This window comes from Parasteatoda tepidariorum, chromosome 3 (genome assembly GCF_043381705.1).
Source record: "Parasteatoda tepidariorum isolate YZ-2023 chromosome 3, CAS_Ptep_4.0, whole genome shotgun sequence".
NCBI lineage: Eukaryota > Metazoa > Arthropoda > Arachnida > Araneae > Theridiidae > Parasteatoda > Parasteatoda tepidariorum.
This window is the reverse complement of record NC_092206.1, coordinates 99490415-99517178: the sequence shown is the minus strand read 5'-3', so window position 1 is coordinate 99517178 and position 26764 is coordinate 99490415. Positions and strand designations below refer to the sequence as shown.

The following is a 26764-nucleotide window of genomic DNA, read 5'->3' as shown; positions in this document are numbered from 1 at the left end:
AATAGAACTATTTTAAATAAACAAACAATTATGTTTTTTGTTTAAGTTTGCATTTCATTTTGTATCATAAAAATTAGTTGGCTTTAAAACGTGAGAAGAGGTTTGTTTGTTTGAGATCCTTAGTTTTTCCTAAAATAATATTTTTTTTCTCTTTGAACTCTCAACTGTAAAAATAAATCACAGGTAGCATCGTCTTTAGTGCATTCTGACTACAACATGCTATTGTAGATTTCTTTCAGAGATTGTCAAAAAGAGCTCTCTAAGTAAGAACCTAACGCAAATATTTTGAAGACTCATTTAATCTACTTGTTTGATTTTTTAATATTTTTTTTCTTGTCTTTTTCTTATTTGACCTTTACCGCATTTGGTGTGGAGATTTGCCCAGTCACTGGGGCGGGGGGGGGGGGTTGATGGTCTCTTCTAAAGGTTTTCTCCCATGCAAAGTCTTATAGAAAAAGTCTCCCAAAAGTGGTCATAAAAGCAAGAAGTTGCTACATAGAGGTGGTCTTTCCTGGAAATTTCACTGCATTAGTTTTACAATTTTAGTTAAAGTTTTCAGTTTGGAAATTTATTTTTAAATACTTTTTTTAAGCTTGTTATTTAAATGAAGCAATATATTGTATAATGAATTGTTAGTTTTAATATAATGATAAATGTAAAACCTAAACTTTTAATATTTAAATCTATTAATCAAGTTTTGTTTTCAATTTTCTGTTGATTTATATTTACAGTTCCTTATATACATTAGCACTAATTAATTATTACTTTGGGCAGTTTTGCCAATTAACATGAATCCATGCGCATGCTTTTTAAATAAAAGAAATGTGTGCTCTTAATCTTAACATCATATGAAATTAAAATGTAATTCAATTCTTTATATTTAAACATCTGTGTTGTTCTGAATTGATTATATTTTTTTTTGAGAAATTCTCTAAATGAAATTTTTTTTAAAAATTTATTTTTCAGTTTAAAGTATTCTAAATGCGGTATAAAGGAAAAAAAATAGAATAAATTTATAAAAGTTCTTTTCAAATTCTGATTTAATAATTGTGTTCAAGCTAAATCTGCTGTTGGTGGTATAAAATCTGAATCACTGTCAGAAATAAGGTCTTTGAGAGCCCCACCGGATGTTATCAGAGATATATTAGAAGGGGTGCTGCGACTCATGGGCATCTTTGACACTTCTTGGGTCAGCATGAAAAGGTAAAAACTCATTTAAAATACATACTTGATAAACTTTTTATAGTGATTAGGAGATTAACATATAATGATAATGGTTAGTGCCTAATAAATTTCAACTTTATTATTTAAGCACTGAAACTGAAATTTAGATTTTTTAATTTTTCAAATGTGATTTTAAAAGAACTTTTACATGTTTTTTATATTCTTGTTGCGCAGAAAAATGAATTCACATTTTACCCTTATCTAAAACTAAAGGTCTGAAGTGAGATTAATTAGGAAAATTATTATTAGTAACTGTTGATCTAAATTAGTAATTGGGTACTTGCACTTTGAAAAGAAGAAGATAAAACATACCCACACATGTGACCCATGACGTCAGCGCCAGCTGATCATCAATAAACAAAATGGTGTGTCAAAGTTCAGCTAAGTTTTTCTACATAAGTTAGGATGTTAATTAACGTGAAGTTAATTAAATACAGCTCTGTATCGCTCATTGAGTTTTTTGAAATATAATTCCTTCTTAGATTTATTATTTGTTTATGTGTTTTATTGTAACACATGATATATTTTTGTTTTGTGTATCTAGCAACTTCGATGCATAATTAGTTTGTTTATGTTCTACATGGCTTCCTGCCTGTCTTTGTGTTAAGTAAGAAATATGAATAGCTTTTGATCTAATAATTGGATCTTCACATTCTAGGACTCCATCCTTAAGGTTAGAGGGGGGTGACCTTGTATATGCTAATTAATTAGTGCAGACAGGATTTTAAGTTCCGAAATCAGACACATAAACGTACTTTCTCTTAATAAACATACCTTTTTTTGACGGATTATGATTTTTGACCCCCAAAATATAGGGGGTAGCTCCAATCTGGGAAATATGGGTCTACATAATTTGATCAGGGGAGCGATCCAAAGTTTGGACACCCTAATGAGAATATTATTTTTTACGTATTTTAAACAAATTGAAAAATCTTTGCCCATAATTATAAAATTAGTTTATCCAAAGATAAATTCATGCAAAAAATAAATTTCAGTAAATATTTGAATTGTAAGGTATATAAGTTTTTACATAATTTTAAAGTATCTAGTTTTACTTGGTAAAATACAAAATTCGTGCATAGTTCCTGAGAAATCAATTTTTAAATATATTATATTTTTAAAATTCGATTTCTCAGACACTATTCCGCCGATTTCCGTCAAACTTTGTATTTTGCCATATAAAATAAAATACTTTAAAATGTAAAAAATTGTATACTTTACAATTCAAAATATTTTCGACTATTGCTAAATAAAATAATAAAAAATAACAAATATTTAAAAAAAAAATTTGCATGAATTTAATGTTAGATGAATGAATTTCATAATTTTGTGCAAATTATTTTAAATTTGCTTAAAAAGTTCTCAAGATCTAGCTAATAAGCAAAAAAATAATATTCACATTGGGGGGTCCAAACTTTGGATCGCTCTCCTGGCCAAACTATGGGGACTTTATTTCCCAGATTAGGGATACCCCTATATTTTGAAGGTCAAGAATCTAAATCCATCGAAAAAAAGGCATGTTTATTCAGAGAAAGTACTTTTTTGTGCCTGATTTCGTAACCTAAAATATTGTCTGCACCAATTAATCAGCATATTTGAGGTTGCCCCCTCCAACCATTAAGATAGAGTCCTAGAACTTGAAGATCTGATCATTAGATCAAATGTTATTTAGGGTGATCCGTTTTTTATTTTGCGCAATGTAGAATCACTAATATTTTAGTATCAAGGAGAAAGCATGTTTATAATTATAAAGTATCTGACAAAACGTTTCTATGAGCATCACTACTTTTTGAAATGTTCTTATCATATTATTATTACTGCTGGTTTATAAAAGTTTGCAGAAGCGTTTGTACTAGAAGCACATATTAGATTTTAATAAGTTCATAGAAAATACTATTAAAAGATAAAGATCTGAGAGTACCAAAGTTATAAATGATACATTTAGTGGATTCCAGCCACTTAATATAGAAAGTATTGTAGACGTGGCAACTATGCGATCAGATACCAAAACATTGGCATAGAAACTTGTGGCGTGACTACCACTACTATTATTAAACATTAATTTACTAGTATATAAAGACACGTTAACTCCATTCAATCTTGAGGTACTTTTTGATAGATGAAGGTTGGCATTGCCGATAACACATTCCCCACCTCGGTGACCGGTGGACTTGATATGAACATTGAATGTAACGTCCCCTTTAATTAGAACATGCTTACTTCGATGGTTGAACTGATAGTTACACTGAACAGTTGACTTGCTATTCGGGGCTATGTCATTGTCCTCCCCAAGCTGTTGCTATTCTGTCTCTATCACACACTAGATTGTTACTAGCAACACAGGGACCACACACACAACTGTGAGCTTAATACAGCTCTCCTGGTTTTTCTCAAATACAGCAGCTAGTGGTATCCATTTATCAAATTCTATCCCTGATAAAATTCTGATGGGGGAGTATTGTGGCGTAACTACCACTACTATTATTAAACATCAATTCACTAGTATTTAAGACATGCTAACTTGATTCAATCTTGGGGTAACTGTTGATAGCTGAAGGTTGCCATCGTTCCCCACTCACTCAATCATTAATCTAAGCTAAAGGAGGATTAATATAAGAGATTAATCTAAGCCACATTTGGAAAAAGATTAAAATCGATGCAGAATGAGAAAGTTAGTGAACCATCAAATATATTTTATAACAACTTTGCTTGTTAGGAAAAAAAATTATTATTCAGTTATTTTTTTCTAAGGAATTAAGATGCTGTACTATCCAGTTTGAAATCAAACATAAAAAAGCTTTTGTCTTGCCAAGTTCTAAGCAATGAATTTGAAGTTATGCTTATTCTTATTAAATGTGTTATCTTTTTTATTTGTAGTTTTCTTTCAAAAAGAGGCATCAAAGAAGAGATTTTAGCATTTGATGCCAGAAATATTTCACCTGAAATAAGAGAGAGTGTTGAAAAACTGCTAAAGAAGAATGCAGAATCATTTGATCCCAAGGTTTGCACTCTTTTTTGTTCAATTACTAGTCATATGCTCTTTGTTCAACTTTGAACTGTTATCATGTAAATGTTTTTTGTAACATTTCCACACAAACATTCTTGTGTCATTTGTGAACATTCCTATGCAATTTCCTGACTTTTCTCGAAATATATTATCATTTTCTCTTTGATTATCGTTTCTTAAGCCTTATGAAGCATATTATACTTACATACAGTCTTATAATGAAGTTGAGCTTTTTTAAATGTATATTAAAAAAGATTTATTGTTAAAATTTTTTTGTTGTCCTTTTTAAATCTATATTTGGAATGAGTCAGAGTACTGCATGAGTAATTTGTACTTGGTTAATTTAGTATTTGTTTTTTGGAAGATAAATTAAACTTTATTTTCTCTAGAATGCCAAACGAGCCTCTGCTGCAGCTGCACCACTTGCTTCATGGGTGAAAGCTAATGTTATATATTCCAGGGTGTTGGAAAAAATAAAACCACTTGAAAAGGAACAAGCAAAGCTGAAGCAGTATGTATCATGAAGATATATTTACTATATTTATTGTTAAGTATATTTTAAAATTTACATAATTTTTATAAATTTGTGTGCCAAAAAGATTTTAGTTCACAAATCTTTTTATTTTTTAGAACAGTTTTTTCAATTTTCACATTAAACAATTTATAAAAACATTCATTATTTTTTTTTAATCAGATTTCTAAACTCTTTTAAACTCTTCTTCAGAGCTTTTCAGAATTTGAATATTTTAACTTTAAAACAAAATCTCCTTATGAAAAATGTGTTCTTTCATTATCACACACGTCATTATTTTTAAATCTAGGAAAAAATGTCAGCTTCATTCACACATAATTTAAAAATAATTTTTTAAAGATTAATAAAACTTAAATATCTATTTTTTGCTTTTGTAGAAAACAATTGACTCTGAATAAATAAGATATATTAAAATATCACTTCTTAAATCTCATATTCACTTCTTAGTTCTCATATTCTTAAAAAGTGCTAATTTTTAATTTTTGGTACCTCATTTTCTTGCAGGCTCTCTTGTTCTTAAAATTTGCTTATTTCTAGTGTTGGCAATCAATAGATAAATTTTTATCTACCTTTGTAAAAGTGTCGATAACATAAAAGTTAAAAATGCTTAAAAAGTTTTGAAAAAATTTAAACATTTACATTTTCTTTTTATTTGAGTATATAACTTGAACAAGCATACTTGTATTTCAGAAAATAGGATAACATATTGGGTTTCTTCTTTAAAACAGTTGTCTCCTTGTGTTCAAGTGTATTGTAAAACTCTGATTTAATATTTTCTGTAAGATACATGTTAAAATGTTATTTCTAGTTTCATACGCTAAACTTTAGAATAATTTGTTTTCCAAAAAATATCTTAGTATGTCTGATTTCATACTATAACTAAAGCTCAAAATTGAAAGCTCTGAAACAATTCCGAAAAAATATAATTTATAGATTTTTTTTTTAAATTTTGCTCTTTTTTCTCTTAACGGTATAACTTTTTAATTTTAATTAGCATTCTTTGGATAACAAAACTGTTCTACAACAATAATAATTTGAAAAACTGTGTTCTATATTGTTAATTTTTATAGTTCTTGAATAGTTGTTCTATGTATGTTGTTAACATTGGATTTTATATACATTCAGATAGCAAGTCTTTCAAAGAATGTAGCCAGTCCAAAAAAATTTCACACTATTGGTGAACACCCTATATATTGATTTTTAATTTATTTTTTTAAAGAGAAGAATGCTTTACAAAGTAAAATTTTTATTAACTTAATTTTTATAAATTCAAACTAGTTGCATCTGTTTTGTAATGTTAACATTTAAAAATGCATTTTTTGAAGTTTACAACAAAGTTTTATTGCAGCAATTTAGCTTCAACTGAAAAACGAATTACTAAGCTGAGTTCTGCTCTGGAAGACGTTGAAGAAGAAGTGTCAGTCTTACGAGACAGATTGAACAAGTTTACTAAAGAAGCAGCTCAGATAGAGATCAATTTGAAGCAAGCAAATGAGACTATCGCATCTGCTGAGTCCCTGGTCAGCAAGTTAGATGATGAATATCGTAGATGGACTCATCAGGTGATTTTAATTTTCTATGGCCTAATTATTTTACTTATGATTGTAATTTTAATCTGCAAATAAAAATTAATATAATGAATTATGTGTAGGTAAACAGCATAATTATTTTTAATTTGGAAATATATATTACAAGTGGTATTTATTCTATGCCTTTTTATCCGAAGAATTTTCTTTTTATAATGTTGTTGCAACTTCATATTGAAACACCACTTTTTTTCGTCATAAATCACATATCCATAACTCGTTTCGCAGTTGAGCAATTTCAAGGTTCTGTTCTTGCTGTAGCCGTATGCCTGTCTCAATTTGTCACTTAAATGTGACATATCCACTACAATCTATTAAAAATAAAAATCTAATAAATTAAAATTAGAAATATTATTAAGTTTCTGTTTTAAATTAAAGATGCGAATTAGTTAGATATTAGTTAGATGGGAATTAGTTAAGAGATTTTTATTCTTAATTTGATTTTTATGAGTTTATTTCAGAAATATCTGAAAATAGCTGGGTAATATGTCATAAACTTAACTTAAAAATTTATTATTGCACACACGTTTATATTTAAATTTTAGTAAAAATTGCAAATACTTTTCTAGTATTCCTTCAAGATTTAATATTTCTTAATTACAAGATATGTATGATGTTTATTCAAATTGTAATATCATTTTGTAAACATATTAAAATATTTTATGTGTAGTGTATTACTTGGTATTTAATAAGAAAATAGTCCATCATTCTCCACATTTGAAAAATTTCCTTTTTCAATTTCTAAATTTTGAAAATTTTTAAAACTGTTAATTTTGAATGCATTTTTAAAATTTTAGAAAAAAAAATTTTGTTTTTCTTTTAAAATTCTATTTTTGTCAATTAAAAAAAGTTTAAGTGAAAAAAAATAAACTCAGGCAAGAAATTATATTCGTTTTACCTTTTCTTTGTGTATTTTCCAAACACTTTTCAGTTAATTTTTTAATCAACAGAAGAAAAAAAATCTGTATTTAGTTTTTACTGTTAATAAAGAAATGAATAATATTGTACTTTTGTATAATAGTTTTCTGAAAAATCTCTTTAATTTTTATTGAATATAAAATCTAATCTATGTACCATACATCTTATTTTTATTGTCTTAACAATTCAAATAAATTTCTTTTAAAATATATGACAGCGACTATAATTTAAAATTTTTTAGTTAATGCATATAAGCTATTTCCTTTTTTCAGCTTCAAGAAATTGATCAGCAGTTAGATGAACTACCAATGAAAGCCATGCTTGCTGCTGCTTTCATAACTTATTTGTGTGCAGAGCCTGAAAATACACGCCGATTAGTTGTTGATGGCTGGTGCAAAGAGTTCGGAATAGACAAATTTTCACTAGCTCAAACATTAAGTACTGAACGGGAACAACTTGTTTGGAAAAATCAAGGATTGCCATTGGATGCTCTATCCATTGAAAATGCTATATGCATTTTAAATGTAAGTTTTCTGTAAATTTAAATTGTAACTGCGCATTAGTATTTATTTTTGTTCAAAAATTAGTTATTTACATTTTTATTTTTGAAAAAATGTGAGAATAGGCATCTATTTTGAAGGTGAAAACTATTTACCAATAGCTCTACATATAATTATATCAGAATTGAAAATTTCAACTTTAAAATATTAACTATTAATGAACGTTTCAAAATATGGTCTTTCATTTTTTTTATTAAAATCAAATTACATAATTTTTGTACAAAATGTTCATTAATCTCTCTTTAACTGAAACTACTCAATTAAATTTGCACAAAAATCTGCTGGCATAGGAAGAGTTTTAAACAAGAAAAACTGGTTTGTTTTTCTAAGCACAGTCCAGGATCAAGAGTTAAAAAAAGTTTAAATAAATTATCATAAATAAAATTTTATCAAAGATGAATACACATGTTTTATTTGTGTTTTAGTACTTTGCATATTTACTTCAACTCTACTTATTTATAAAAATTGTTCAAAATTAAGTCAATTTATATTATTTTTCATTAAAAAATTGTGAATGTTTAAGTTAATAAACTTAATTACATAGCTGCCAACTCTTCCGGTTTTCCTGGAAGATTTTATTTTCATATTTAAAGTGGTAGCAAAATTCATGTTATTTCACTAAACTTTTTGAATTATAATAATAATTTTAGATCAGTTTGTCATATATAAAAGCACATTAGTTCTTACAATTGCGAATTTCAACTTGATTAAGATCTAAATATAGTTTTTGAAGAAGATTGTTTTTCGGTAATTGTTTCACTACCACTTGGAAAATCCATTCTCGAAAGGAGTGAATGTTGGCAGGTATGTAATTATTTTATTTGCATTCATTAAATATTCAAAATAGTGCTTAGAATTAAACAAATGCTTTTAGTTTGAAATAATTTCTACTTAGAAAGCATGTTAAAGAAAATGCACCAGACATAATTTATATCTAAAAATATGAGGACTCTTGTCTCTCAAAAACATATTTCATTCTATTCAAGTGGTTAAATAAGAATAGTTTTTGATTAACATAAAACAGTTATGAGATTGTTAAGAGTGTAGATTTAGATTTGTTAAGTACAGCTTAAACTTTTAAGCAAAACTGGGTGGCAATCTGAACAAAATAATTAAGATCTTGATAAATCTGATTGCTGAAATGCAAAAAAATACTATAACTTATATAATTTATTGATTATTTCAGAACTCTTTAGTTCCATTTCTTATTGATCCAGCATTTCAAGCTACTAATTGGCTGAAAGCTAATATGGCTGGCTCCCAATTAGAAGTTGTCAACTTTCATGTAAGTTGCTTTGTTAATATTCTTTTTTTTTATTTTAAAATTGTTTTTGAAGAAATTATTTCATTTTTTATTTTAATGATGATTAAAAGGATTAAATAATTTGTTTTTCTAAATTTTAAGATTTGTATGAAATATAGTGTGTAAAACATAATTTGCCAATTCAACCAGGAAGTTTGTTCATCAAAATAAGCAATAATATTGATTTTATTTTAAGGATTTTAGTTATGTTAATCATTAAAATATATTATAATAAATTGAAAAAAAACACAACTTTGTTTAACTATGTTGTAAAAAAGTAAAATAATATCTACTAAATTTAAAAAAAAAATTTTTTTGCAAAATTTCCACTATGTCACTTTTTAGGTAATTTATATCCTAATTTTAAGCACAATATATTGTAAATTTTTGTATTTAATGTTGATTAGAGCAAGATTGAGAATTACATATTTAATTGTATTGTTTTCTCTTACTTTTATTAAAAACATTATCGCTCTTAAATTTTAGCAAACTTCTTATTTATCATTTTTTAGGATAAAAATTTCTTAACTTCTGTTGAAATGGCTGTGAGATTTGGTAAAACACTCCTGATTCAAGATGTTGATATTATTCACCCTGTTTTATATCCTCTATTGCGCAAAGATTTGGTTAATCAAGGTAAAAACTTCCATCCAAGTTTTTTAGCATTAAATTGTATGTAGTTTATTTTTAATTTGAAAAAAAAAAATCTCTTTCAAAGCTAAAAGTAATATAGTTTTTTTTTAGATTTTTGTTTCAAAGTTATTTTTAACAGTTTATTGTATGAGGATAATTGTTTTTAAAAATTTCAAAAATGAATGTATATTTTAGGACCAAGATATGTTGTACAAATAGGGGAAAAGGTGGTGGATTACAATCCTCAGTTTCAACTATTTTTAGTCACAAAATATTCAGAAATAGAATTACCTCCAAACTTTTATGCTGTTGTGTCTACAATCAATTTTAGTACAACAAAAGCTGGACTGGCTGGACAGGTAAATAAAATTTCAACAACATATATGTTATTATAGTAGACTTGTATTCTAATTCTTTTTTTATTTTCCCTTTGTGCCATTATCATATAATTTTACAATAACTGCATAATACTTTAGCTGTAAATCAATTATCATAATATGGAAAAAATGTATTTAACTAGGGAATATTTTAGGCAGCTAACCGTTTATGACAGTTAGAAGACCGTAGGAAACATTTATTAACAAACTTGCCCATATACAAAAACTTGTATCAGGAAAGAGATCATTGTTAAGAAACATATTTTAATTTAGATATTTTAACCAAATCAGAAGTTTAGACTAATGCAATAAAATAAAATGTTATGTTTATAATTTACATTGGAATATAATTCTAATTCTTGTAAATATTGTATTATTATTGATGTTGTGAAACTATACATTGTTTTTAATCATTATAATCTAATAAATTTTCTTGTAAGTATTATTAAAATTAAAAGAAATAATTATAATTTGTGAACTTTATGAATTATATTTGTAATCCCAATTAGAACTTGGTATGTTATTAGAATTTAACCTCCAGAAAAATAATATCAATTTAAATGCTAATTAGAAAATATATTGTCTGGATATATTTGTTAACATTGTATATCACTCTTATAAACTGTTATTGAGTGCAATTGAAATTTTGTACAGGAGTATTCTTTTTACTTTTTTAAGTAACTGATTTTTTTTGCAATGAAATAGATTTGGAGATTCCAATGAAATCATTAAAAAATTATAATGCTGAAGCAATTTTTGGCAAAAACAATTTCATGATTGCTAAGGTTATATGTTATGGTTTTTATCTTTATATTACTATAATTTAATTAATATGTAAATACTAAATGCTTAATGAGGTTTAAATACAAATGCATTCTTTTCTTTGTCAGAAGTTTCAGCCTAATTTTTTACAAGTTAAAATAAAATAAATAGGAAAGCTTAAAATAAAAGCTAAATCCTTGAAAGTGCCTGCCTTACCTTACCAATGCTTAACAAATTTCAGAATAAATAATATTGGAAAAGTAGTTGTAAAAATCTAGAGATTCGGTGTTTTTTAAAATCCTTTTTGCCACGAATGCTTTGAATTTAAACTATATATATTATCTTTTTAAGTTCTACTAAAGTAATTTTAAATTTCAGTAGGACATCTGAAGTGTATTTATTTATTTTTATGCTGAAATAAAACTTAAAAAAAACAAGGATTTTAAATTGACTCATCTTCTCAGCAAGTTATGAGAATTCATCTCTAAGAAATCATTTGAATTCAAGTGTAATGCAATTCGCTTCCAGAAACTAACCATGTGAAAGAAAAACTGTTTTATCTTGTTTTTAGAACCTACCCACTTGTTCAACAGCCTTGCTCATGCTGCCCGGAAATATCATAGAATTAATGTTTATAATGGCTAAAACTTAGCTCAGTGATGTGACAGCCCATACCAAGCCAAGGCCTATTGTGTCCATCTCAGTTTTCTTGACCTTGGGCTCTGAGGTGCAACAGCAGATGTTCCGGTTGGGTGGTCAGTGGAACGCAGAACACTGCGGGTTCTGCGTTTGGCTGGAGGGAGATGAATGGCCTAGTCAACCTAGCCCCGCTCTGGGTTTGAACCAAGCATCTGTGGCAGGAGTGCGTGAAGTCTTACCACTGAGCCGCAGAACATTGTTTAATTTAATAAAATTTATTAAAAAGTGTCTTAAATATTCTCCAAAATAACCTCAATTTAATGTAAATAATAGAAATTATTTTTCTTGTTTGTGATTTTCATAAAAAACGATCTTATTGAAGCAAGCAGCTAATGAAATTTCACAACTTCAAATAAAAAGATAATGATTTCTCTTTAGTTTCATTAAAGTTACATAAAATGTGTTTATACTGTAAATAGGTTCTAATCTTTTATAAAATTTGACATTTTTTATTATTCTCAGCTTTTGGCTATTGTATTGCAACGTGAAAAGCCTGAACTGGAATTGAGACGCACAGAACTTCTGAGAAGAGAGGAAGAAATGAAACTCCAATTGACTCAGCTGGAAGAATCACTGCTCCAGGAACTGGCATCAGCTCGAGGAAATGTGCTGGAAAATGAAGAACTTATTGCATCATTGAACAAAACAAAAAGCAGCAGCAACGAGATCGCTATGGGTCTTAAGGAATCGCGTGAACTACAACAATCATTAGAAGAAGTATGCTTAATACCATTAGTTTGATCACAGTTCTAATCTTTACTTTGTTTTGCAAATGACAGTAACGATTTGAACTGTTATTAAAAAATTGCTGTCATTAAAAAACGTTTTTTCCCCTTTCATAATTTGGAAATGATATCACAATTATCATTTGACAAAATTTTACAAAACTCATTTAACCAAAATCTGCAGCAACGAGATCGCTATGGTTCTTAAAAAATCATATAACTGCAACAATCATTAGAAGAAGTATGCTTAATACCATTAGTTTGATCACAGTTCTAATGTTTACTATGTTTTGCAAAAAATATAGTAAAGATCAGAATTTTTATCAAATTATTGTTTAAAAAATTGCTGTTGTTAAATAAAGTTTTTTTCTCCTTTCATAATATGGAAATGATATTACAATTATCATTTTCTTTAATTGTTTTTTTACTTTGGTGTGGACTTGGACAATCTGTGCTTTTATGCTCTTGTTATTATAATTCTTAGTATTTTTATTTGTTGCTTATATGACGCATTTATTTAGAAAGAGTTTAATTTTGAAATTTCAAATTATATAATAAATGTAGTTTTATCGTCTAATTATCAAGATTTTACTATTTTAAATTTCTATTTGATAACTATACAGTGGAACCCTGGTTTTACGTTTTCTGACACACTGGCATTACAAAAAGTATTAATAGGGCTAATGCAAACTTGGGGTAAAAAATTTAAACATATTTTTCGAAAATGGATGCTTACAGATGAACTTCTAGAAAAAATGTGTAATTTTTACATATTTATAGTTTTTAACTACAATTTCAGCAATATCCCTCTCAATACTTGTTATTTATAAATTTTCTTTGTTTTACATTCAAAATGTCAAAAATGTTTATGCTTTCAAACTCTTAATTAGCTGTGGGCATATCCTTCAATACTTTTTGCTCATTTTTGTCATTTTCATCTCTATTATCAGAAGCAGGTATTAAATCAGATATTGAAAGAATTGTAAGGTAATGGGATGTGTGTTGCAATTGATGTATGCGTCATCGACTTCCGAAGATCTTTGCCACGTAATTTTATTTTGAATGGCCATAACAAGAAACAATTAACCCTGAATAAGCTTTACTAAATCCATTTGTAATGCATTTAATCGACAATATCCAACATTATGGAAATCAAATTCAGAACTTACAGAATATTTATTTTTTGCTTTAGAAGCATTTTGTAGGTTACTGAAATAAGAAAAAGAAATGATTACCTTACCAGTTGTTGAGTGTAACGATCTTTAAACGATTTTACAATTTAAACTCCCATATTTCCTTTAACCACCCTTCCAGTGCTTTGCCCATCCCACCACCCTCTTGATTATGACTCGGGGGGAAAAATCCCCTCTCACTGACAAAAGGATAATATAGATTAGAAAAAATTTCAAAAAAGCTCAGAACAGGTAATAAACTAGTCTTTTTTATAGGAAAAAAGAAAAAGAAAACCCAGAAAAATTTTGTGCAAGTTTTGTGAAGAAATAATTATATTGATCTGTTCGAAAAATGTATAAAGCGGGATTTTTTTAAAAAGGAGTAGTGTAAAATATGGGATAGTTTAACATTATGAGGCAATTTACACTAACCAGCAGAAAATGACGTAGGAAGTGAAATAACGAACCACATTCCAGCCGGGGTTCCATTGTATTATAAGTTTGTCTTAAACTATTTCAAGTATCCTTTATTAACTTATGAAAATAATTTTTTCCAGGAGAGGAAAATGTATCTACCTTTAGCTGAATTTGGCAGCACTTTGTTTTTCTTAATAGCAGAACTTCGAAAAATGAACAACATGTATTGCTTCAGCTTAACATCTTTTTTCAAACTATTTAACCAAGCATTAGAGACATCAACAGTAAGGAAATCTTACTTCTCGTTTTTGTGTGAAACTTTTTTGATTATTAGAACTTGAACAATGGACCTATTTTTACTCATTAATAACTCTTTTTGTGTTAAAAATTTTAGGACGACATATTTTAAGAGTAATAAATCATAAACTCATTTATTAATTTTTACAAATCTGCAAAAAGGATGAAATTGAAAAAAAAATTTCTAAATTTTTGTTGTAAGAAATAAGTTTTGTTATGTAGAAATTTTTAATTTTTAAAAAGTATTGCGCATACCAGAGCATTTTTAATTATTATTAGACAGCGAAACTTTGGTTGATTATTTCTCGTGGGGCCAATATATATCGGAAAATGATTAATATGAGTCTGCTTAGAGTATCAAATAATGACTTGAGAATGTATGAAAGGTAATAAAAAAGTAATGAACTTGAAAATTTTTAAATTTAGAATAAGTATAAAAAAATTATCAATATAATGATTTTACAAATTTAGAATGATAGATGCAGGAATCTGCCTGCTTTAAAAATTGAACTAAAATAATATTAATAAAATTATAAGAATAATATTTGTGGTAGGGCTATTTTAGCAAAACTGTATACATGGGAAANTGTAAATCTCATCAGTCTTTCAACCCTTCAGTTGGTCAATAAAATGATCGTTAGGAATGCTTGGGGACTTAAGGGAAATAAACAATAAATTTTGGACATTTGTTACAAACTACTTTTCATTTTTAGCAAGTTTGTGTAAATCTCATCAGTCTTTCAACCCTTCAGTTGGTCAATAAAATGATCGTTAGGAATGCTTGGGGACTTAAGGGAAATAAACAATAAATTTTGGACATTTGTTACAAACTACTTTTCATTTTTAGCAAGTTTGTGTAAATCTCATCAGTCTTTCAACCCTTCAGTTGGTCAATAAAATGATCGTTAGGAATGCTTGGGGACTTAAGGGAAATAAACAATAAATTTTGGACATTTGTTACAAACCACTTTTCATTTTTAGCAAGTTTGTGTAAATCTCATCAGTCTTTCAACCCTTCAGTTGGTCAATAAAATGATCGTTAGGAATGCTTGGGGACTTAAGGGAAATAAACAATAAATTTTGGACATTTGTTACAAACCACTTTTCATTTTTAGCAAGTTTGTGTAAATCTCATCAGTCTTTCAACCCTTCAGTTGGTCAATAAAATGATCGCTAGGAATGCTTGGGGACTTAGGGGTTCCGCGTGCAACTGACCACCCAACTGGAACATCTGCTCCTGCACTCCAGAGCCAAAGGTTAAGAGAATTGGGATGAGCACTGTAGGCTTTGGCCCTCCTTGTGCTGTCGAGCCACTGAGTTTACTTTAGTTAAGTGTGGATAGAAAATGTTCCTCTTCGTTTTAAATGTTTTGAGACCTTCTGCAAATGTTGACACAAGTTGTTGTTCTGTTGCATCGTCTTTATCAGTATTACTTTGTGCTTTTTTAGTTTTTGAAACCATTTCTTGAAACAACAATATCTCAAGTTTCAATATTTTCACCAATTGCAGCATAAATATCAATTTTTGAAGCGTTCTTCTTCTTCATTAGCATCAGGAGTTACTGGCTTCCTTCACAATACAAAATAACTTCAATTTTTGTTGTTGTTTTGTTTAAATGTTGGTAGAAATTTAGAATGATAGATGCAGGAATCTGCCTGCCTAAAAAATAGAACTAAATTAATATTATTAAAATTATAAAAATAATATTTGGGGTGAGATTGTTCTTACAAAATGATATATATGGGAAAACAAAAGATGTGAGAATGATGGCTCAAGTTTCAACTTTATCATTTTCATCAATTAATATTATTATTGTTTATGTTAAGTTTGAACACTCGATGACTTTATTTTGCGCTATCTGGTAGTTTGTCTACTCAATTAATAAGACAAGAAAGAAAATTTAATCTTTTTATTTCTCCAACTTTTTAAATTAATTTTTATAGAAATTTAAAGCTTTATATTTTATTTAATTTTACTTTTTGCCTATAGGCTACATCACATCATTAACACTATAATGAGATAGCCAATCTGCGAATTTGTCAATTTTCACATTGAATTTTTTAATTTTTCTCTATATCTAAGTTGTCTAGAAATGTATATGCTTTCATTTTGTATATCGTAGAAATAATTGCAAATTTTTATTCTGTTTATCTCAAAAAAAAAAATTTTTTTTTAAATTTTGTATTTTTTGATGCTGGCAATAGGTTCTTTTATCATTATTCTTTAAAAACCGAAAGCAGTTGTTCAGTTAAATAAGGGTTTAACTTGTAAATATATTATTATAACTTCTCAAATCATATCATAATTAATTCCTTTATTTTTTACTTATTTAGAGCAATAAAGAAACTACTGGAAGGATTACCAGCCTCATCAAGTCTTTGCAAAACATAACCTACGAGTCTGTCTCTCGATCACTCTTCAAATCCGACAGATTGACATTTGCTCTTCATCTCATACATGGTGTCTTCTCACAGCTTTTTGAGCATCAGGTTATATCTTGGATTCTATTTTGCAATCTGTAGCTGTTCTGTTTTGTTTTACACCCCATCATAATCTAACTAGCCATTATGATTTGTTGCAGGAATGGGAGGCTTTTACAGGTGTTCTGATTACTGAATCAAAGTTTGATCAGGAAGAACTGAAGGCTGCCCTTCCAAATTGGATGGAAGAAGGAAGAGCTATACCCGTTGCATTGTTGAAGGTTGAAATTATTTGTTTTAAATTCTATAAGCAGATATACTAGCGCCATTTTAGAAAAATTTGTCACCATTGCCGAAAGGTTGTTATGAGAATTTTTTCCTGCTGCACACTTCCTGCAATTACGTCATTGCATTTGAAGTTCAGACATGCTGGTATCAGGAATGAGGCTCTTTTCAATTTAATTAGAAAAAACTGCTTTTTCAAAGAAAGTTTTTATTTTATAGTTGAACCCAATTTTGGGTTTATGACTACAAATGTTCAAGTCCGTAGCCCTGTAATTTTGAACCAATCCAGGAGACAAGGAAACTCCTGGATCAGTACCCCCAGAGGTATGATTTGTTATGTGAACATGGAGGACTTTGTGATGCAACAGATGTAACATGCATCAATCACCATTTACTACGCGGGGAGTTTTCAGCTGACGGGGATCGAACCCACGATCTCTTGAACATTGGCCTATTCTCTTTAAATGACATTGGCCCAATGCCCTACCAACCAGGTTTTCCCGGCCCTCTCAAAGACAGTTTGTCTTTTTCAAATTCCCGAGAAGAAAACAATTCGTTTTCCGCATTTTCCTACCTACCTATGCAAACGCGACATCCACATGACTTAAATTCGCATTTCGTGATTCGTAATAACGCAATTTAAAATCACACATCATGCTTCGTATTTTCACAATTTCATATCAAACATCCCGTTTCGTATTCATACAATTTAAAAGGCACTATTACGATTCGTGTTCAAATAACTTAAAAATTGCTCATTAGAATTGGTATTTTCGAGATTTGATAATCAAACATCGCGATTCATATCAACACGATTTTAAAATCAAACATCGAGATTTGTATTCAAACGATTTTTAAATCAAACATCAAGATACGTATTCTCGTGATTTATAAATCATACATTGAGAATATTCACACAATTTGAGTAAATGAATAAAATCTTCTTGATTGATATATTTATTAAAATGTTGATAACCAATGTTCCAAAGAACACTTTTTTCTTGCTTAAATTTCAAGTGTTTTTTTTCTTCAATTATTTAAAAAGTGTGCGCATTACATTTTTGGATTGCTATTTTCTGCTTTTTTGTTTTTTTTACCCAACCCATCCCTGTGGTATGGATCAATATATAGTTTTATAAAAATTAAAGCATTTGTTTAAACGAATGTCACCAGAATGAGGTGGTGACAAAAGGGTTGAAACTAGCTACAATAGCTAATCAATTGTTTGCAGAGAGTTTTTTTTAATTGAGAATATGTGTTCCTAAAAGTTTTTCATTTTATCTAAGTTCGTCAATAAGTAGTTCGTACTCACAAAATTTTCTATTTCTTGTAGTAACTTTTAAATATTTAAATGAAACGCGGTTGCCTATAATATCTTGTTGCAATGAATAGGAATTAAATTATTAAAAATTAAAATTGTTATTGGGTGAATTTTTTTTTCAAATCTATGACTCTCTTATTTATTTTAATATAAATTTCTAAAATATTGCATTCATGATGCAAGTTCATGAGCCATACCATTCGTGATGCAAATATGCTTAACTTTTGATGGTTTTGCTTGTAGCTTAAGAAAGTTTTCAAGCAAACATTTTTCCATTGAATTCCACCTTATCTAAAGACTTCAGGTAATAAATCAAAGTTTATATCTGATACAACAGGTTCTGAAATATGGAAAATGTAAAATTTTGGGAATGCTGCTCAGCATGTTTGTAAGCTATAATCTTCAACTTATAAACTAAGAAAAAGATGATGAATTTATGATAAATATTTAATTAGATTTTTATTATAAATCATATTGCTTATAATTTAAAGTTTTCCGAATGTTGCTTTATGTGCTTCTATACTGTAAAATTTAAGTGTTAAGTTTTTGAATTTGTGATAGATATCGAAATAGTATGATTATTAATATCAACTAAACTTTATAGTTGACAGTAGCAATAGATCAAGAATAAATATGCCTGTTTTATGTAATACAGTATGATTTAGTTTTCAATTAAAAATCGCCATTTTCATCAAAAGATATAGATGCTGAAATAGCAATACTGGTATAAGTCACGATGAGTAGATTAAGAAATTGCACAATAATGTTTTAATTCATCATTTTATTAATTGTATCACATTATTGTTGTGTAAAGAATTAAGATATTGCTCAATCTTATTGTCAATTGTTGATTAATGAAATCAATTGTTCAATCATGGTAATAATATTTATTTTCAGACCACCTTTCCACATTTATTCAGTGTGCTGCAACTACCAGATGCAAAACTGTGGGAGAGCTTTTCTAAAAGTAGTCGCTGTGAGCATGAATTACCACCTGCAGTGTCATCCAAAATTAGTATTTTTCAACAGCTTCTACTTGTGCAAGCCTTAAGGCCTGATAGATTGTACAGTGCAAGTGCTCTTTTTGCTAGTAGAGTATTAGGTAAATGTAAAACTATGAATTATTTCACTTATTATAAATGTCCTATCAATGGCACTAGGCCAATATTTGTAGTATTTGTCTTTATAATTTCACTCCTGATTATGAACTCAATTTCTTTAATTGCATTAGCTCTTTTTTTGAAGCTTGTTGAACTTAATATTTATATGAATACAGTTACCGTATATTCCGGCGTATAACGCGCACTTTTAATACAAAAAATAACATTGGAATTTACGGGTGCGCGGTATACACCGAATATAAAAAATTATAGATTAAAAAATTTAAATATAGAAAAATACTTTTATTTTAAAGAAATAACATACCTTTACCTATATACTTTATTGATTTTCGTTATTACATAAGTAGTTCACTATATTCGTCTTCCGTTATTTCTTCAGGCACGTCATCACAATCTGCTTCGTCTTCATCATCTGTGTTACCCTCATCCATAAATAAACAGTCATCTTCTGATCCGTCCAAATGATTTGAAATGCTGCATTTTTTGAATGATTTTCTAAGCATCTCAGGCTTTAATTTCATCCCATGCTTTTAATATCCATTCACACACTGTTTCCAAACTTGCATGACGCATATGTCCTCCTTTCGTAAAGGTTTTCTCGCCCTCCAACATCCAAGTGTTCCACTGCTTTTTTAAATTGGCTTTAAAAGCAGACGTCCAATGGCTGAACTAATGGTGTCAATCCGCCCGTAATAACTGCCATATCGGTGTTACATTCATTCAACAATTTTTTTGCATTATCTGTAAGGTGGAACCTAAACATGTCCCACACTAAAAGGTTTTCTGGTTTTCTTACGCAACCAGGACGGATTTGCCAGACATTTTTTACCCACAATTTAGTACAATTTTCGTCCATCCAGCATTTTTCGTGGACATGAACAAAAATACCTTTTGGAAAATTACATTTGGGAAGAGTATATCTTAAAATTTAAAAAAAGTATTAGAAATTACGGGTGCGCGTTATGCGCCGGAATATACGGTATACTCTTTATAATTGTCTAACTCAGTATTGTTAATTGCAGAAGCTCAATATTTGTGGGAAACTTAATTTTTATATGTATATAATTTACTGTTGAAAATTATCTAGAGTTGATTGATTTTTGATGCCATAAACTGTATATTTTTTTATACCTTAAATATTTTTAGGTTACACAATGGCATTTAAACAAAATGACTTCTTTCTTTTTAGAATGAGTTGAAAATCATGTATTGTTTTAAGTGCTTTAGAAGTAATTTTTAAAATTGAAAATAATGGAAACGTTATTCTCTATTTAAGTATTTTGATTCGAAGATATACCTGGATATTGCCATGCATTGTAATACCCTTTAGTATATTTTGAATGGTTCTTAAGATGGAAGAATAATTTTTTATGCATCAAGTGCAACAATTAATTACATAGTAACCATTCATTCCTGTTCAATATAAAATAAATTAATATTAGTAACATCATTTGAATATATTTATCCAAACAATTTATCATGCAATTTATATATGCTAGCAAATCCAATACTAGGTTACTTTGCATCGAATTTAAGGATTTCAAATAATAGTAAGAATCGTTAGGTCTGAATAAAGTCTGTAAGTCTTGTGTAATTTCTCTGCAATGTTATGAGTTAATTTAATCTTAAGTTACAGGAAAGTTTGATTTTTCAAATAATGTTCCCTTCCTTTCAAATAATGTTTAATGAATGAAAGACTTTTGAAGAGAAGTGTTACACCTTGCTTTCTGGTACATGTTGATGACAGTTCAAAAAGTTATTTACTGGTTAGATGTTAGAAAAAATTATGAAATTGAAATAATAGTATTTTTGTGTATTTAACAAGAAGAAAAAAACATGTTGCATGACAAGAAACTCAGAGTTTTTTTTAATGTTTTTATCGATTGTTTTAATTGCATAATCACACTCTGCAATACCCAAAGTACTTCAACTGACATTTTGGAAACTGAGATATTTATATACTAGTGTATTGAAAATTTCCCAAAAATTGCCCTTTAGAGTTCTTAAATAGTTTGAATAATAAATATGTCCTTTGTAAAAAAATAATTTAAATAATTATAATAATTGAAGCCATAAAAGTTTTAACTTTGTCCGTGTAATATTGCATGCTCACATAATATGTATCTAAATATTGCTGTAACAGTTTAAAACATATGATTAACATGACATACGTATATAACAAAATATGATTAACATTAAAAAGGCTCTCAATTTTTATATTTTTTCTCCAATTTTCCTCTGTAATGAATATTTTTAATTACAATTACCGAAATAAAAAAATTTATATTGCATACATTAGCTTCTGTAATACTTTTCAATTAGTTAAGGCAAAGCAGAGTTTATATAATTCTTGTTTGAATTCTGAGTAATTATCAGCCCTAAACATCTATAGGTCTGAAAGAGCTGTTTCCTCAAGCTGTCAATCTGAAAAACCTTCTACAGACCACTTCTTACGAAGAACCCATTTTGATAATTATCTCTCCTGGTGTTGATCCATCTCAAGAACTGTATGAGTTAGCAACTGCCACTATTGGTGTGGAAAACTATGTTCAAGTATATATTTCTTTTATTTTCCATATTTAATTGTGCGAGGTAGATAGTTTTTCAAATTTGCCATAGCAATAGTTAAAAATTATTCTCACAATACAACTAAAATATTATGCCACTATTGGTGTGGAAAACTATGTTCAAGTATATATTTCTTTTATTTTCCATATTTAATTGTGCGAGGTAGATAGTTTTTCAAATTTGCCATAGCAATAGTTAAAAATTATTCTCACAATACAACTAAAATATTATATCTTAATATAAATTCCGAATGGTACTGGGCTCTCATTGTGAAGTACTAGGGTTCAGTCTCCAGCGGTTGCTTGAAGCTCACCTGCCTGATTACGAGAAATAAAGATTCTGGTGTGCAATGCGATTCACACTGTTACCATCATGCTGTTTCTTGATCACAAACAGTGAAACTTTAACCTTCGTAACTCCTTTGCACAAAATTATCAGTTGCAGAAATACTTTAGTTTTTTTTTATAAATATTGAATGTACAATAATTATAGACAACCATTGAAACCAATTTAGATTATATCAATAACTATAATAATCAAATACAATAATATTTGTGATCATTGTTGACGATGATAAATATCGAATAAGATAATGTTGCAATTGTTATCTATTAAAATAATGATGGAATTAGATATTATTTGGAAATTTCAATAGTTTAATATAGGTAACGAAAATATTGATAAATGCAAAAAATAATGCAAATTGGAAATTTATTAAATATCAATATTTTCTAACTGGTCAAGGGCAGTAGTTAAATTCTACAATGTATCATCTCTAATATTTAAAAGACATATAAATTGCATTTAGAGGGTTTTGTCTAATTTACATATTCATTTATTTTTCATCTTTAGGTATCGATGGGTCAAGGGCAGATGGAAGTTGCTGTTGAAAACCTTAAAACGTGTGCTGCGGATGGTTATTGGTTGTGCTTGAAAAATTTGCACCTTGTGACTCATTGGTTGCCAACATTACTCAAAGTAATTTCTTCCTTCTATTAATTTTTTTATTTGCCTTTCTGCTTGCTTATTGAAAACTTCCAGACTTTGAAATATTCACGTTAGATTTTGATACTACTACTGTCTATAAAAGACTTCTGTAAAAATAAAAAATATTCTTCTCTTCAAATGAGGCAACAGAGAGTTGAAAAATGACATTACATTAATTTTATAACAGCTGCATTTTTTTTTTAATTTCAAGACCTTTTGTAGATGGCAGAAACAGTAAAATAGCTTAAGGAAAAAATTTAAATTGCATTATTTACTATAGAACATTCAGGTGTTCGAATCTTTGGAAAATGTAGAATGCTTTAAATATAAGAGTTTTTTTAAAATTTTTTATTTTATTATTATTATTTTTTTTATAAAAAACTAACTTTGATCAAACGTACCAGATTGTAGAAATTTTAACCTATGCCGAATGATAAAATGCATGAAACATTTATGAACTGATTCCTTTTTAATGACTAAATTTTCAAAAAAAAAATCACTTTTCCAGCCAATAGATATTTTTACACTCCTTTAAGCATGATTTTTTGCTGTGTGAACTTTTTTGCCCTTTGTTTTAAATCTGAAAATGACGAAAAAAATCTATTCCTATTTTATAAAGATTAATATTTTCATAAATATTCTTATTCGAGAAAAGGACCCAGCGTTAATCTTTGACAAAAATAATGATTCATACTTATTTTACATGTGCACAAATGGTTCAACTTTTAAAAGTTTTAATCCTGATTCACTCATATTTATGAAGTTATACAATTTTTTAGAACTTCTCTAACAGTATAATAAGTTGTTGTCATATATTCTATAAAATGTGCTTAAGAATTTTGTAATAGAATGTATTTCTGTGCGGCTTAGTGCATTTCATTGTAATAGAATGTGTGTTTTACATTTTAAAAAAATAAATAAAAAAGATCTTTTAGAAGAAATTTTATTGTTTATTTACATATTTTAAAGATATTTTCACTCGTGTTTTTATAACAGAATGCAAGTCTGATGTCTATATAATCAAATGAATTTTTATTCTAACATTTTTTAAAATGTTATGCATTTAATTATGTTGTGTTATTTATTTTTAAAACTTTTATCTTGATTGTGTTTTATAGTAAAATTTTATTTTGCACATTCTTTTATAATTGGTTTTAATTTATTATAATTATATTCTTGCTAGTATTATACCATTGTATAGATATTATATCAACTTTCAACATTGTACTGTAATATATTATGTATGTTATATTGTATAATTTCTGCAACAAAAGAAATGTCTTCTTTGGTGACCCTATGTATGTTTCTTGTATTTTTGTTAAATTTTTTTGGCATTTGCATTAAAATGTATTGTTTTTTTTATGAAACAAATATAATCTGTGTTTCTTGTGTTTAATTAATTAAGCTTGTGTTAAATTAATATTTCAATTATTGTGTTAATAATTTCGTAGGAACTTTCATTTTTGAAACCATCTTCAAATTTTCGACTTTGGTTGACATCTGAAGTCCACCCTAATTTTTCACCAGTTCTCCTAGAAATGTGTCTTAAAATTACGTATGAGGTAATAATAATGTTTTATTGCTAATGTTTAATTGTTGCAACATTTTCTAAAAAAAGGGTTGAAGAACTCTTAACAAATTATTGAAATGTAGCAAGCTTATTTATTTTGTTGAAAAATATGTAGGCTCCTCCTGGAATACGTAGAAATATGTTAAGAACATATGATTCCTGGCCTCCTCCATACCTATCAAAGGGAGGAAATGTTTTGAGATCGAGAACTCTATTTATCTTATCCTGGTTTCATGCCATTATACAAGAAAGAAGAATTTATATTCCTCAGGTATTATTTTGACTTTTTGATAACTTTACGTACTGTCTATTATTATATTGTTCGAAGCAAATTGTTTTAAGTTACTGATTCTTGAAAGATCAGTTGAAACTTTTTATTGGTGAAAAGTCATTGGGATGTTCATAGCAATCTAATTCATTGTATCTGTTTATATTAAATTAGTAGTAATTATTAGTTTATATTGATTTGTTTTTTTTTTAAAAAATAATTTCTTTAAAATAAAGAGCAATTAACAAATAACAATTACCAATTTTATTACAATAAATAAATTAAAAAAGAACTGTTTCATTACTATTTTCTGGTAAAAATCTGAAGCTGAATTCACAAAAAATCAAAAATGTAATTTTTGTTATTTAAAATAGATTTTGTTTTTTGGAAATGAATTTTAATTGACTGCATACCTGCTTTTTTTAAAAAAAAAACTTTTTAATCTTCATAAAAATGTGTACATTTCTACACCAAAATTATTTAATGGTTTAATTATGATTTATAACAGAATTTTGATTATTATTTATAATAGATTTAAGAAATAAAATAAAATCTGCTAGGTATAGAGTTTAGGCATGTACATTTTTATTTACTGCTTTGTTGATCTACACACACTAAATGGAACTATAAACTATGTGAAATAGTCTTTCCAAACTATGTGAACACTATGTGAAATAGTCTTTCCAAAAAGCTAATGTATGAAATTGTTTTCATTTTGTTCTTTGTCTTATTTTATTCTTTATTTTATTTTTATTCTTTGTTTTATTCTATTCTTTGTTTTATTTTATTCTTTATACAAGATTTCTAATGTTATTACCTTTCACTTTTATTCAGACTATTTGAGATTATAACTTTGAAAGACAATATCTAAGAGTTATTTTAATTTCAGGGTTGGACCAAATTTTATGAGTTTAGCTCTGCCGATTTACGTGTAGCAGCTGATATTATTGATAGACTCCTCTCAAACACAAGTAAAAAAAGAAACAAACAAGGGAACATTTTATAGCATTTGGGGGAAATTTTTTCATTTACAAACTTGTTGCTTAGCAACTAGAGGGGAAAACGTTTAGAAACCGGAAAAAGTCAGACCTTTATCAAATTTTTCTCAGTTGTCTAGCAACAGATTATTTTATTAAATTTCCCTGAATAAAAAGTTATTTAATGAAAATGTCACTAAACAATGCAGAATGTTCCCTTGTGTGGATTTCTGTTTTTCTATTCTAATATAGTTTTACATATAAGCTTATGCTCACAACACAAAAAGATAAGTTGTTTTTAATGATTTTTCTATTTAGATCAAACAGTTCAATGGGAATGCATTCAGGGTCTTTTTGAGACTGCTGTGTATGGTGGAAGGATTGATGTATTCTTCGACTTACGTGTCCTCTCATCTTATTTGAGAGAATTTTTTGACAGCAAAATATTGAGCGGTGGTTCTAGGAAAGCTCTAGGTGGAAACACATCACTTCCTAAATCAGCTGACTTTAAGGTAAACAATATAAGTGACATTCAAACTATAAATCTGTAACAGTTAGCTTCTGTACCAAGTTTATACTAGCCACTGTATTAAAATAACTTTTGTAAATTTCTGGATCTGCATCGGAGCTATTAACCCTAAAATGGTAGATGACAGCTTGAAGCTCTTGTTTTCCAGTTGATGAAAAGCAATCAGTATATTTCATCCGGGTCTAAATAGTATTAAGTATACAAAAAACTATTTGAGTTTATTGCTTTCTAGAAGCTTTTATTAGAATACATGGATACTTTTAATCAGAGATACTTGGTAAAATTCGTTCTGGTGAAGTTAGAAACGTTTTCCAAAAGTAATTTAGTGCATCTTAATAGACATTCAGTCAATTCTTACAATTTTGATTGTAGCTGTTCAATATTCATTCAGTGAATAATTAAAGTGATATTGTGAAGAACCAGATTTCTATCCACAGTAGAATTTTGAAGCCTGTCTAGCTTTAGATTAATAACTCTAAGCTAGTCTGGGAAGTAAAAGGTGTGCT

At 28.1% G+C, this 26764-nt stretch overlaps 1 protein-coding gene across 1 annotated transcript in view; it reads left to right on the top strand.

The window, feature by feature from the left end:
• The window catches only part of LOC107454755 (dynein cytoplasmic heavy chain beethoven), a 102828-nt gene that overhangs the window by 68622 nt on the left and 7442 nt on the right, over positions 1 to 26764 (top strand). The window contains exons 51-69 of the mRNA XM_043040557.2: positions 1059 to 1203; positions 4102 to 4225; positions 4621 to 4742; positions 6112 to 6325; positions 7540 to 7791; positions 9014 to 9112; positions 9643 to 9766; positions 9959 to 10122; positions 12064 to 12318; positions 14056 to 14199; positions 16546 to 16701; positions 16794 to 16913; positions 19136 to 19340; positions 21752 to 21912; positions 22780 to 22905; positions 24366 to 24476; positions 24600 to 24755; positions 25642 to 25723; positions 26048 to 26241. Of these exons, the coding sequence (XP_042896491.1) occupies positions 1059 to 1203; positions 4102 to 4225; positions 4621 to 4742; positions 6112 to 6325; positions 7540 to 7791; positions 9014 to 9112; positions 9643 to 9766; positions 9959 to 10122; positions 12064 to 12318; positions 14056 to 14199; positions 16546 to 16701; positions 16794 to 16913; positions 19136 to 19340; positions 21752 to 21912; positions 22780 to 22905; positions 24366 to 24476; positions 24600 to 24755; positions 25642 to 25723; positions 26048 to 26241 (2954 nt within the window). The remainder of the gene's footprint in view (positions 1 to 1058; positions 1204 to 4101; positions 4226 to 4620; positions 4743 to 6111; positions 6326 to 7539; positions 7792 to 9013; positions 9113 to 9642; positions 9767 to 9958; positions 10123 to 12063; positions 12319 to 14055; positions 14200 to 16545; positions 16702 to 16793; positions 16914 to 19135; positions 19341 to 21751; positions 21913 to 22779; positions 22906 to 24365; positions 24477 to 24599; positions 24756 to 25641; positions 25724 to 26047; positions 26242 to 26764) is intronic.